Source organism: Anomaloglossus baeobatrachus, chromosome 7 (genome assembly GCF_048569485.1).
Source record: "Anomaloglossus baeobatrachus isolate aAnoBae1 chromosome 7, aAnoBae1.hap1, whole genome shotgun sequence".
In the NCBI taxonomy this organism is placed as follows: domain Eukaryota; kingdom Metazoa; phylum Chordata; class Amphibia; order Anura; family Aromobatidae; genus Anomaloglossus; species Anomaloglossus baeobatrachus.
Genome location: NC_134359.1, coordinates 293,708,008 through 293,723,197, shown reverse-complemented (window position 1 = coordinate 293,723,197; position 15,190 = coordinate 293,708,008). Strand labels below are relative to the sequence as shown.

General features: G+C 43.3%; 1 protein-coding gene across 1 annotated transcript; it reads right to left on the bottom strand.

Annotated features, from left to right (window-relative positions):
• Positions 1–393: 393 nt before the first annotated feature.
• Positions 394–1,362, bottom strand: LOC142246755 (olfactory receptor 8H3-like). Its single transcript, XM_075319805.1, has one exon. It carries the CDS (start codon positions 1,360–1,362, stop codon positions 394–396), a length of 969 nt encoding a protein of 322 aa, XP_075175920.1.
• Between the last annotated feature and the right edge of the window lie 13,828 nt (positions 1,363–15,190).

Here is a 15,190-nt window from a genome sequence, read left to right as displayed (position 1 = left end):
ATTTAGGGGTTTTAACAGGCTGGGGAGGTTCGGGCACTGCTACAAGCGGGGAAAGTTGGGTATCAGCTGTCATGTAAGCTCCAAGTGGCGATCGCACAGTCACAGCTCCAATGCCCCACATAAATCCCAAGACATATCTTTAAGAAGAAACAGAAGTTCCAGGCGGCACACAATCCTTCAAGGTGCACGTGTCCAAGGAAGGCATCTACAGTATAATTAATACAAAGGACCGGCACTCCAAATCTTCTGAAATATTTTTGTAGTTTATTCCATCATAATATACAGGCATATATTTTTACGCCTGTATATTATGATGGAATAAACTACAAAAATATTTCAGAAGATTTGGAGTGCCGGTCCTTTGTATTAAGACATATCTTTAAGTCATATTTCTCAAACTACTATCTGACCATGACGTATAGGGATGTCAAATGTCATGAATGGGTTAAAAAGCACTTTCACTAACCCCAGCAATGCCGATTGAACAGTGGAATTCTGTAGACTGTATATGATCGGATTTATCATTGGGATAATACTTGTATATATTATAGTGAAGACTAAATCCAAAACATTGGAGTAAGGTGGTATCAGATACCCTATTAAGCCTGCTCCATGATAAATAGAGACAACAGCAATGTGGGATGAGCAGGTGGAGAAGGCTTTCCTTCTGCTGTCTTTTGATGTCATCTTGAAGATAACAGAGAATATATTAACATAAGATATAACAGTGTACATAAGGGGAATAAACACAAGGATCAACATTTCAATACCAGTTACTACAAAAAACATTAGTGTCCCGGTGCAGGTTGTTTTTGTTAATGACTTATTATCACAGAAGAACTGGTGGATGACATTGGAGTTACAGGAGGACAAGTTCATAGCTAAGATCACAATCATTGAAGAGTTTATGAAGGCGGCTGTCCAAATCCCAATAGTTATCACGGTGCAATTTCTCCGACTTAAGATCCGGTGATAATGTAAGGGAAGGCAGATAGCGACATATCGGTCATAAGCCATAACGACCAGTAGAATTTCTTCCGCTGTCGCCACAACTGTCTGAAAGTGGAATTGAGCGTAACATTGGGAGAAGGAAACAAAGTGATTCCCAGACAATAACCTGTGCAATAATTTAGGTACCGTGACCGATGTATAAAATATGTCTACAATGGATAAATTACAGATAAAGAAATACATTGGTTTATGTAATTGAACTTCCAGACATATGACTGTGATAATGGAAGAATTGATGAGAACTCCAACCAGATATATCAAGAAGAAGAAGGTGGAAATTGATGGTTTATTCTTTGTCTCTCCAGAAAATGGCAAAATGTAAAAATATTTAACAGTCGTCTCATTCTTCATCAGTATTTTTTTATCTTTCTAGAATAAAAATACAAAGACCCTCCTTTACTATGCCATGTAATATTTATACATGCTCTACGTCTACCAGGCAGTCAGAAGAAGCTCAAGATTTATTACACCGGCACACGATCTGGAAAAGATTTGGCATCTTGAATTACATTATACCTTTTTTTATTAACTTATTTACATCAATAAAAAAAGTGTCTCAAACTATCCAGCCCTATATTGAGGCAAAAAATTACAACATGGTGATTATTTTACGAGCTAAAGTTTAGGAATTGTTGCTTCAGATTCGTAGGGTAAAATATGTCAAAATACAAGATCAACTGAATGTATTATTAATTTCAATATATAATATATTAAATATTGAAAAATGAGCAAGTAAATCCAAATTTAGGCAATCAGTTGGTCATCCCTAGTGAACCATTGGTTACTTCTGGTGATCCAGTCTAGGGATCAGCGAACCTGTTCGGTAAAGGTTTTGCCAATTTCAAATTCGGTACGAGCCTGAGCTTGTTTGTTCTGACTCGGCAAACCCGAGCCTCTCCCCCAATATTCGCTAATGTTCGTTTGTGTTCGTTTTCTGCCACCAAATGCTGTCCGCATTTCTAAAAATGTTTTTTAATAGTATTTTCAATTTTTTGGATAGGATTGTGGTGCTGTTTGATTTGGGGATGTATAAAATCAGACGCTATGAGAATTAAGGCATTAGCTCCAGATTCTTCTTGGCTCTGATCTATACTGGGAAGTGAGTTCTGCACTGTCATAGCAGTCAGGGGAAAAGCCCACTCCATTCTGAAAATACCAACAAATAAGGACTATATGATATAATATATTTTATTAACATACAATTTAAAAAAAAATAGAATAAAAGTTACATTTTATCCTTCCCCTTTGTCCTTCCACTTTATCTAACCTTCCCCTTCCCTGACTATACAGAATTTATTTTGCAGTAAGGAATGAATGATCTGATTCTTACAGTAAAATTCTCATAAAAATATATTAATAACCAGAATTTGGTATCTGTGGACTTACCAGTATAATGACAGAGGGCTTGTCCTGATGGGAAATTCTCCACTGAGCGGCTAGGAGCCGTGTAGGAGGTTTATATAGAGCTGGAACATTCATTACATGATAATCACAAATTCATAATGGCCCATGAGAAAATTAGGTGTTTGGGATTAGGATCTCATCACTGCGTCTCTTGTGTTTTAATATTTCATTTGGTTCTTTTTTATAAATTATACATTTTATAAATAACATTTTTGAAACTGACTTTTAGATTTTGGTCAAAGTCTCCGATAATTATTGTGTGTGCAATGAACATTGGAGGAAGTTTCTTTTTTGTTTTCTTCAGTGTAAAATCAAAAACATACAAACTCAGGGATGTCAACCTGGCAACCATTTATGGCAGGGATTGGGAGCCTTCTTTCTGTAAAGGACCAATTTGAATATTTATACCATCAACTTGAACATGATTCTACTAGATTTGCTGAAACATTTAATTATCTCCTATCTCCCCCCCTAATGTGATGGCTGGAGTTGCTTCTGTTTGGGGTGGCTGTGATGTTATGTGGTATTGATGATACGACCTGTAACTGCTTTTCATGATTTACGTGTGTTTGGAGCGCAGACCACTCTATGCAATGATCTATGGTTTTCCAATGAACTCACAGCATTACATTTTACCGTACATAGATGTATAATACATCATATGTCCCCTCAAAGTAGGGAATTCATCACTGCTCACTTTACATTTAGACCTCAAGCAGTGGGAGGTCTGCAGTATATATCACACAGGAGAAACCAAGACTGCTGTATATACATTACATAGGAGAAGAATTCACTGCTAGAGATGAGTGAACTTGTTTGGTGTGCGTTCGTCAATCTCAAATTTGGCACAAGCATTTTCCTTTCCAGTTCTAGGTTGTATACAAACCTGGTAATGGTTGCTTATATTTGCTTTCCAAAGTGCTTTTATAATAACATATGATGCTTTTGGATAGAGTTGTGGTGCTGTATGATAAACGGGGGGATGTGTTTAATGGTGGGAGAGGGTGGGAAGAGGCCAGAGGAGCGGCATACTTTATTTTTTTCTTAACTTTATTTGTGGATGTTCCTGCAGCCACTCGTGGTGTAGTAAATGTCTACAAGATTCAGACACAAGGGTTTGTGTTATTGGTTCCTAAGACTTATGTCTCTCTGTATATAAAATGCGGACATGCCCTGTCGGTGCTATTTTGTGAATGTAAAAGCTTAGTAAAGGTGTTGCTGCCAGTGCTGTTACATAGTTAGCTTATCTAGGGGATTAATGATAGGTAGTTGAGATAGATGGGGGAGCAGTTGATGCGCCCACAGGATCTGGGGAGAGTTACTCATCACCGGGCCGGTGTAGGGGAATTTGGGATGTCACAGCAGCCAGGCCCGGTTCTGTGACCCCGGCGATGCCAATAAAGATGGAGGGGCTATTTACAGGGGAGAGGAGAGTTTGTATTTGTGATGCCACCTGTGGTTTGCAGCTAACATGGAAGCCACCGCTGCAGGAGGTATCCTCTGGGGAAGATTGTAGCGCAGCTCGGTCCGTGCAGCTTTCCACAGGCAGAGCTCAAGCCCCAGGGATGTTGAGAGCTGTAGTCTCCGGCTGCTGTGCAGCTATAGCAAGGATAGGGCACGGGAAGGACTGGACGACACAGATGTTGCTGTCAAAGTTCTTTAGTCACTAAGATGTCACCACTTTTGGAGTGCCGGATCCCGTCGTTATGGGCTCCCACCGATCCCAGATAGTTCGGAGGTAAGAGCCAGTGCTTTCTCTTTGTGAGTCCTTCCTCTTTGTGCTGTGTGTGAGTTTCTGTGGCTTAAAGCCGCACAGTGACCCTTTGCCTTGTATTGGCTTTGGTCCTGTCCCGTATGGCAAGCAGCGCGAGTCCGTTACTGCTGCTGCTCTTTAGTCACGGCTCCTGGCTCTAGTATGTTGCTGTGCCTCGGACACTTTGTGTGGGCCAGAAGACTTGAAATCCTCTGACCTGCGGATTCTGCTGGTGGGACATGCAGTATCCACCCAGCCTAGGGTTCCGCATCCTGTTCTATGCGTTCGGTCCTGGGGGAGCTATGGTATAGCTCTCTCCCCAGTGACCGTATTCTCCCCATGCCTCACTTGTTCCTTGGTCTGTGCTTAACTGTCTGAATGTGTATGTGTCCCCTTACTTTCCAGTCTCTGGCTCCACCCCACGGGTTGCTGTACTAGTGGGCAGCAGGTCCACTACTTTAGTGATGGCCACCCCCCAGGCCCTACCCTAGCCCAATCCCAGTGGGAGGGCAACTGACTGTGTGTTGTGTGAATTGTGGTGGTTACCGGCAATGACCTCAGTCAGTGGCTAAGATTATATTGTGCACTTTACCACTTATCTATCTTTATCTTTGAGGGCATTGTAGGGCAACTGTAGGGACAGTTGATGGTGAGCGGTGGTGCCATATTGAACCTTAGGGTGCCAACCTCCACTGCAAGGTTCTAGGTCGTGTACACAAGCATTTTTGGGAAAACCTGGTAATGATCAGATATATTTATTTTCCAAAAATGTTTTCTAATAACATATGATGCTTTTGGATAGGATTGTGGTGCTGTATGATGAATGGGGGGAATTTGTTTAATGACGGAAGGGGGTGGGGAGAGACCAGAGGAGCGGCACACTTTTTGTTTTCTTAACTTTATTTGTGGATGTTCCGGCAGCCAATCATGGTGCAGAAACAATACATAAGATTCAAACACAAGGGCTTGTTTCATTGGCTGCCTAAGTCACATGTCCCTCTGCATATAAAATGCAGACATGCGGCTCCGGCGTCATTTTTTAATTGTTAAAGCATACCGCATGGGGCACTGATGTGTTTGTTTTGCCAGAAGGTGTAGGTTGGGTGCAGGAATATTGTGTAACTTTTTAGCACCAAATAAGTATTTCTTGGCAAAAAAACACAGTTTTCTGCCTGGAAATGCAGGCCTGTGAGCTCAGTGAGAGTTCATTGAGGTCCCCTGAGGTCAAGTTACCTGTGATCACAGGTGGAGGGCCATGGGAACCTTGAGCTGTGACCGCAAATATCTGGAGTGATGTCACCACTTATTGCTGTGGCTCATTCTTTGCCTGAAATTACAGTGTGTGATATGTTTTATTGCCGCACTCTGTTGATTCAGTTGTAGCAGAACTGGGATCTTTATTGGACTTTGCGTGGATTACGTTGGACCTGAGTATTTTGGGGGATTAATAAAGAGGGGAAAGAAGGTTTTTTGCATTTTATTTCAAATAAAACATTTTTACGGTGTTTGTCTTTATTTACTTTGACTTGCAGATTAGTAATGGCGGTCAAATAGACACCTCTCATTACTAATCTAGGGCTTAGTGGCAGCTGTAAGCTGCCATTAACTCCCTATTACCCCGATTGCCACCGCACCAGGGCAATCGGAAAGAGCTGGGTAAAGTACGGATCTTGTTGCATCTAGTGGATGTGGAAATCTTGCGCAGCTTCAGGCTGCTATCTTTAGTCTGGGGGCTCTGTACCATGGGTCTCCCCAGCCTCAGAATTCCAGCCCCCAGCTGTTGGGCTTTATCATGGCTGGGTATCATAATTAGGGGAGACCACACGCCAGTTTTTTAAAATTATTTAATTAAATAATTAAAAAAAGTTGCATGCAGTTCCTCTTATTTTGATACACAGCTAAGATAAACACACTGCTGGAGGCTTCAGCCTGCAGCAATCAAGAGGAGAAGAAAAAAGAATCCAGCTCCTGCAATAATAGTATATAATAATATATATAATGTGCATTATATACTATTATTGTAGGTGCTGGATTCTTTTCCTTATCCTCTTGGATACTTCACCTGGGTACCGGTTCAGAATACTCTGTGCATCGCATCCTTGGTTGTATTATCCATTCAAACACTTGATGAACTGATGAGCTGACTGCCCTCTTTTTTAGCTTGCAGCAATGGCTTTATCTGTGCTGCTATCAATTAGATGGGCGACCCTATGCCAATTTTTTTATTAATTTATTTTATAACACAGTAGACCCACACAGCATCTGTGATTCCAACCAATCTGGGGGTAGGGTCTGACTTAAGCCAATAAGAGCCACCGGTGGCCAGAGAAAGCAATGAATATGCATTAGGGATAATTATCAAACCTGGAAGTAGTGCTGCAGCCGCAGGGAGACTCGGTTAGTATATACCGCTTTAATCAACTTTTGAGGTAAAGTTTCGAATGTCCATTCCCGATCTGATCCTGGCCAAGATGGAATGATTTTAACATTTTCCTATCCTTGCTAATCAGGATCGTACATCTCTACTTACTGTCTTTTATTAGTGCAGCAGTACCGCATACATTGTCTTTTATATATTATCATTGTTGGCGGGTCATCACACAGGGCCCGTTGGGACTGCCAGCATCTATGACAGTTGTTCAGTCTAACCATATCTAGACTTATGCGGGCTTTACACGGTATGATCTATCGTGCAATTGCACTAGCGATTGTACCCGCCCCCGTCGTTTGTGCATCATGGGCAAATCGCTGCGCTTCACCCCAGCTCATCCCGTGCCCTGGTGTAGTAGCAAACAGGGTAATAAATGGGGTTGATCCTAGCTGTAAGGTAACCTGACATCAAGCCCAGCAGTTGTGATGTCATGGTGTCTATCAGATATCCGACATCACAAACTGTCAGTACTAACAAAAAAATAGACCAAAAAAAATTATTTGAAAAAACACTCCCCAAAACATTCCCTCTTTCACCGATTTATTGTAAGGAAAAAAAAATAAGGGGGTCCCACGACGACTCTGGACCGTCTAGAACAGGGATGGGCAATTAATTTTCCCATGGGGCCGCATGAGAAATTGGGATGGTTTTAGAGGGCCGGACTAATATAATTAACTCGGTTCTACATATATATATACACACACACACAAACACGCATATATATACTGTGTGTGTATATAATATATATACACATACACACAATGTATACATACATACACACACAGTCCCCATATACTACATCACTACACCCGCCACATACTACACCTGTAATATATATCCCTATACACTACACCTGTAATAAACTACACCTCTATATATTATACCACTATATACTACATCACTACACCCCTATATACACCTGTAATATACTACATCACTATATACTACACCTGTAATAAACTGCAGCACATCACTATATACTACACCTGTGATAACCTACACCACTACACCCCTATATACTACACTTGTATTATACTACACCCCTATACACACCTGTATTATACTACACCCCTATATACTACACCTGTATTATATTACACTCCTATATACTACACCTGTATTATACTACACTCCTATATACTACACCTGTATTATACTACACTCCTATATACTACACCTGTATTATACTACACTCCTATATACTACACTTGTATTATACTACACCCCTATATACACACCTGTATTATACTACACCACTACACCACTATATACACCTGTATTATACTACACCACTACACCCCTATATAAACCTGTATTATACTACACCCCCATATACACATGTATTATACTACGCCACTACACCCCTATATACACCTGTATTATACTACACCACTACACCCCTATATACACCTGTATTATACTACACCCCTATATACACCTGTATTATACAGGTGTATATAGGGGTATAGTATAATACAGGTGTATATAGGGGTGTAGTGGTGTAGTATAATACAGGTGTATATAGTGGTGTAGTATAATACAGGTGTATATAGGGGTGTAGTATAAAACAGGTGATATAGGGGTGTAGTATAATACAGGTGTATATAGGGGTGTAGTATAATACAGGTCTATATAGGGGTGTAGTGGTGTAGTATAATACAGGTGTATATAGTGGTGTAGTATAATACAGGGGTATATAGGGGTGTAGTTGTGTAGTATAATACAGGTGTATATAGGGGTGTAGTATATTACAGGTGTATATAGGGGTGTAGTGGTGTAGTATAATACAGGTGTATATAGGGGTGTAGTATAATACAGGTATATATAGGGGTGTAGTATTGTACTACACCCTTATATACACCTGTATTATACTATCCACTACACACCTATAAAACTACACTCCTATATACTACACCACTACACTCCAAATATTTGTCAAAAGTTACCCCCCTTCCCCCCTGCCAGCCCCCCGTTGTCCCCGCAGGTTACTAGTAACCACTCACCTCTCTCTTCTTATTGTCCCCTCCTCAGGCCCCTCCGTACGAGCCCCCCGCTGAGAAGCTTCTCTTTTACATGCCCAGGCTGCACCGATGCTGTGTTCCTAGGAGCCCCCGTCACTTCTTCTCTCCGTACAGGCCCCCGCCACCGCAGCTTTTTCTCCTGCCGGACGGGAACTTTTCAAATGACACACGCACGCCGTACTGACGATATCAAAGCGCGCGTGTGTCACAGAGAAAAGTGTCGGGCAGGAAACAGAGGAGAGATTCCTGCGTTCCGCTGCCTACATTGTGCGGCACTGCAGGATCTGTCCTCTGTTCCCTGCCCGGCACACAGCGTGTGATTGCCCTCATCACTGACCGGCCAGCAAGGACACCCTGAGCCAGGCGGACCGGTAACAGAGAGTAGGCAGACTGGATGTGGCCCGCGGGCAGCCCCTTGCCCAGGTCTGGTCTAAAATATGGGGGGACATGCTCAGGGAATGTATCCCCCATTTTCTAGGACTGCAGACCCTCCATGTGAGGAGTGGGGGTGCAATGAATCTGCACCCGCTCTCCCCGGGTCCACAGCAGCAGAGTCCATGTCGTACCTGTTGCTACCAAAGCTGCAATGCCCTGCTCATGAGGTAAGGGCATGCCTAATCAGGAGAACTATACTAAATTTGCTAATAAAGGTATGTCCTAAAATAATTACTATACCACCTACTATATATTGGGGATTGGATCTTGGAGATGGAATACCCCTTTAAGTCCAGTTATCCAGCTGAATGAATACTAAACAACAGATCTCGCTATTTAGACATGTTTTCTTTTTGCGTATAATGAACTGTCATGTTTGGTAGTCGTTCAGCAGGGCAACTAATAAATCAAATACCTCTTTTTGGAAATGTAGTATAGCTGTCCTGATCAACTATGTTCCTTACCTCATGAGCAAGGCATTGCAGTAGCTTACAGATGCATGGTTACCGCCACTCACTGTGTCTGAACACAGGAAGCTGAGCTGGCAGCCGCGATGTGCATGCTGCAGCGTCTATTGTGAAGGAGGGGGCCGCGGGGGATCAATGCTGCACAGGTACCGTGGGACACCGGGAAACACCGGTGTGGCTATAGGGGGTGACCTGGCAGGGCCTGAGGAGGAGTTTTCTGACGCATGTGTCATGGCACATGCGACAGAAATCAGAGGAGTAGGGTGAATGCGGCCGGGGCGCTGCTGTGCGCGTGGCCATCTTGGTTTTTCCGGGAGTGGTCAAGGGGGGGGACTTTGGCAACATCGGGGGACCGGAGGGGACCGGGGAGGAGATTTATCTCCCATCTGACATGTTTGTTCATGCCAGATGGGAGATAAATATTTTTTTACCGGCACTGTCATTTACTGTAACGTGATCATCGGTATACGGTGTATTCTGGTGATCACGTAAGCGGGGACCGGAAAAAACGGCCTGAATCATGTTTTTCTCACAGATGCATTTGTGTGGCATCCGTTTCCATTCCATTCCGTATACAGTCCGTATGTCATCTGTTTGTCATCCGTGTGCGTTCCTTTTTTTTTGCGTACCGCAAAAAACCTGAACGAGGGAAAATACATAAATTTACCCAGGATCCATAGCTTCAACCTACATGAGGCGGTTACATGTTCACTCCAGTGCCATTTTCTACTGCTTTTCACAGCGTAGAGCGCTCTGGTGATCTTCCTATGCTTGTCCACTTCATATCAGTTTTTTTTGTCATTATAATGGCAGAAAGACACATAATGTCCCACTCTTCTGCATGTTGTAATTTTGCACCCTTTGGTGCCTTTCATGTGGCACTAAGGGGTGCTTAGCCTTGTATTTTGCCAAAAAAATAAATTTAAATAAAAAAATGACATGGGGTTCCCCTTATTTTTGATAGCCAGCTAGGGTAAAGCAGATGGCTGCAGCCTGCAGACCACAGTTGGCAGCTTCACCTTGGCTGGTAATCCAAAACTGAGGGCACCCCATGCTGTTATTTTAAATTAAATAAATGATTAAAAAAAAAACCACGTGGGGGTCCCCCCAAAATTGGATCACCAGCCAAGGTAAAGCGGACAGCTGGGGTCTGATATTCTCAGACCAGGAAGGTCCATGGTTATTGGACTCTCCCCAGCCTAAAAATAGCAGGCCGCAGCTACCCCAGAAGTGGCGCATCCATTAGATGCGCCAATCCTGGTGCTTCACTACAGCTCATCCCGTTGCCCTGATGCGGTGGCAAACGGGATAATATATGGGGTTAATACCAGATGTGTAATGTCACCTGGCATCAAGCCCTAAGTTTTGTGATGTCAGGCATCTATCAGATACCCGACATCACCAACCCAGTCAGTAATAAAAAAAAATAGACGACAAACACATTTTATTTGAAAAAACACTCCCCAAAACATTCCCTCTTTCACCAATTTATTAGAAAGAAAAACAAATCCAGTTCTGGTGTAATCCAAGGGGGTCCCACGACGATCCATACCATAGTCAATGTCCCAGTCAATGAAGAACAGAATGTTCCATATTGGCCAGGAGAGTCATGCAATGACCTGAGCTAACATCAATAGGTCAGGCCAGGTCACTGCAGGGCATGACCAGTGCTGCTGTCAGGAGGTTAGTGAGGTACATTACCTGCGGTGACCACTGCACTCCTGACAACAGAGCTGTCACTGAGTTCAATGACCGCCGCCTTCACAAACCAAGTATTGCGAGTGGCCCATGACATCACCGCTAGTCACAGTCTCGGGCCGGCAGCAAGCGGAGATGTGACAAGCGGCGGCCATGGAAGACAGTGACAGCGCTGACGTCAGGAGGGCAGGACTTCATCACCGCAGATAAGAAACTTTACTAATCTCCTGACGGCAGCGCTTGTCATCCCCTCAGCTGCTGTCACTGCAGTGTGGGCAGCTGCGGATACAGTACAGTGCGGGCAGCTGCGGACACTGCCGAGCGGGCAGCCACGGGGCTGGGGCTGGAGCGGGACGTAACACGGAAGTGCTTCTGTGTGGCCTCCGGGGATTTTTGCACACGTAGCCAGGGTACACATCGGGTTACTAAGCAAAGCGCTTTGCTTAGATACCCGATATTTTCCCTGGTTACCAGCTTACCGCAGGCTGCCAGCGATGGCTCCCTGCACACGTAGCTGTGAAAAGCCACGCTTTTGGTGATCGAGCCCTTATCGAATGGTAACTCGAACTGCCAAACTTGAAGCAAATCATTCGAGTTCGTCGAACGACTCGAACACCGACCAAAATCACTCAAATTTGAAATTGGCGAACCGTTCGACTCGAACATCGCTCAACTCTAATGCTAAGTATCTCAATTTTTATTTGAATTTTCTGAGCAGTAATACATATTCATATTCTTTTGTCTGTGAGTCAAACAGATCGTCCACTAGAGAAGTGTCTACTAGATGATAGAGTTGGCCATAAAAGGTATCTAATTTAGATGAGTGAATCAATTCTAAGTGAGATGAAAAAAGAAGAAACCACACTCAGTATTTGAAACTGTCATGTATTTTTTATATGATCTGTCCTTATGTATTTAACTGTTTAGTGTTGGTTTAGGTTATTTGTCATTGCTTTTAGGCTAACAACTTAAGACACTGAATTTCTTGTTACTCCCTATATCGATTATCTAATATATTGATCTCTAGAGGAGTGTCTGTCTTATGTTTGCAGTCTTCTATATTTGTTACAACAATGGCTAGCAAGACCTGAGGAAGGCGACAGAGCGCCGAAACGCATTGCCTTTGTAACCTGCTACCCTGCTACTCAGTATGAAATTTCCTGTTCATAAAATTGATTTTTAATTTTGGAATTAAAGTTATTTTTTATCATATTCTGTGGATTCCTAGCTAGACTATATTTCCTTTTCCACTTGGTCATTATGTAAATGTCTCTCATCTAACTTTACCAAAATATCATTTGTACCTGCTTAATATTCTAAAAAATAACAAATATTTTCCAGATAGCTATATATTTGGGAGACAGTGACTTTTAGGTTATGTTTTAGGCTCTTCATAGAGGCCTGAAAAAGGAAAACATATGTGTCATCACTAGAGATGAGCGATGTTCGAGGTTCGCCAATTTCATGTTCGAGTGATTTTGGGGGTGCTCGAGATCAAACGCGAATGCGAGCTTTTTGCTAAAAGCTCGACAGCTCGAGTTACATTCGAGAATGGTTTGATCAGCAAAAAGCCTAGCTAGTTGCTAGCTGGCTTTTGGGGGACGCAGTTTAGATCTGTGCTGCTGAGAGAATGCCGATCGACATTTTTTTTTTTCCTAACCGCGCGTGCAGTGGGGCGGGCCAGGATGTCAGCCAATCACAGACACACACACAGCTAAGTGGATTTTTGCCAGACAAGCAAGGGCATGTGTCATAGGCTGTGAATGTCACGTCCTTGCCTTATAAATACGGCTATTTTCCCTCATGCCGCCATTGACTGTCTTCTACATGTGGGTGACAGTCACCACTCACGCTGCTGCCGCCGATCCTGCTGTGTGCACTATAGACATAGTGCAAGCTACACAGCGCTGTAGGGATTAGGGAGGGACTGCAGGCTATTTCAGCCCTTTTCAGGGCTGATTTCCAGGCGTTCATAGCCAAAGCTGCTAGGCAGGTCTCAAACGCTGTGTGCAGCTTTAGATAACAGCGTCTGTGTACCTCAGCTCAGGAAATTCCTTGCTGCATTTCATCATTAGGAGGGATAGAAAGTGAGGCTTCCTTTCCTGTCCTGGTACCCACAGAACCCGGGCACTGTACCCACCTGCCCACTTTTGCCACGCTATTTTATTTTCCCAAAGAGCTGACACTTTCTGCCATCCTAAAAGTGACTGGAATACTAACTTAGTTTTCCTTTCCTGTCCTGGTACCCACAGAACCCGGGCACTATACCCTCCTGTCTATTTTTGCTACGCTATTTTTATAGCAAACAGTGCTGAAACTTAGTTTCATCTAAAAAGTGTCTGCTATACTAACTGTGTCCTACTGGTGCCAAGCAAGTTCCACCACCTCTGCATTCTACCCTCCTGCCCATTTTTGCCACGCTATTTTTATAGCAAACAGTGCTGAAACTTAGTTTCATCTAAAAAGTGTCTGCTATACTAACTGTGTCCTACTGGTGCCAAGCAAGTTCCACCACCTCTGCATTCTACCCTCCTACCCATTTGTGCTACGCTATTTTTATAGCAAACAGTGCTGAAACTTAGTGGCATCCAAAAAGTGTCTGCTATACTAACTGTGTCCTACTGGTGCCAAGCAAGTTCCACCACCTCTGCATTCTACCCTCCTGCCCATTTTTGCTACGCTATTTTTATAGCAAACAGTGCTGAAACTTAGTGGAATCCAAAAAGTGTCTGCTGTACTAACTTAGTGTCCCACTGGTGCCAAGCAAGTTCCACCACTTCTGCATTCTACTCTCTTGCCCATTTTTGCTACGCTATTTTTATAGCAAACAGTGCTGAAACTTAGTGGCATCCAAAAAGTGTCTGCTGTACTAACTTAGTGTCCCACTGGTGCCAAGCAAGTTCCACCACCTATGCCTTCTACCCTCCTGCACATTTTAGCTATGCTATTTTTATAGCAAACAGTGCTGCCAGGTTTAGGGCCATAGTTGCATTGTCAGGGATAATCAGTGTTGGTTCTTCAGCTGTCAATAAAGCTAGACCACTTCTGCAATCTACACCACCTCTCAATTTTTGCTACCACATTTTAAGTGTCCAATCTTGTTGCTAACAAAATGAGTGGCAAAAGGACAGATGCTGGTGGAAAGGGGAACAGGCGTGTTGTAAAAGGAAAAAAAGTTTGTGTCCGTGGGGAAGGTGGGAAAGCTACATTAACATCTGCTGAAGATAGGCCATCTTCCAGCAAAAGTAACATTTCTACTTCTTTGCGTGGACAATCCGATGTGCTCCCCTTTTTACGGAATCAAACAACTGTAACAAAGGTAGATGATGCACAAAAAAAGCACATGCTTGAATGGATCTCAAGTGCTCCAACAAGTGGCCTCTCCTCCATCTCAACTTCAATATACAAAAAAAACCACAGTTCTCTGAGTTGTCATCCCAATCGCACTTGCTTTCTCCCAGCTCTCAAGTCTCCACCCGCCCTGCAGAGTATGGTGTAACAGAGATGGCTGAGTCTGCAGAGCTGTTCAGTCACACTATAGCCTGGTAATCAGAGTTCTGCTCCCAAGCTACAGTAAGTACAGAACAGGATATGGTCTGCAGTGATGCCCAGAAGCTTTGTGAGTCAGATTCAGGCCCTGATGACAAAGTTTCTGAGCATAATGTAGACCCTCATTCCCAAAGTGTAACACCTGTTGGTGGAGACAATGAGGAGCATACTGATGATGATGAGAGATGAGATGCAGATACCAGATTGGGATGACAACTTAACTATTCAGTCAGGGCAGGAAGAGGTTAGGTCTGAGGGCGAGGGGAGTGCACACACCGTTAAGGCTGGCGTATTTTGGAATGTGCTTGATGTAAATCTACCTGTCAAGTTTGCAACTGGGCCACAGGTGATGCCACTGAAGGGGTGTCTGTAAGGCCCAATTTTTGAAAAAAAGGGACTCTGCTTGGAGTCCCTTTGCTGT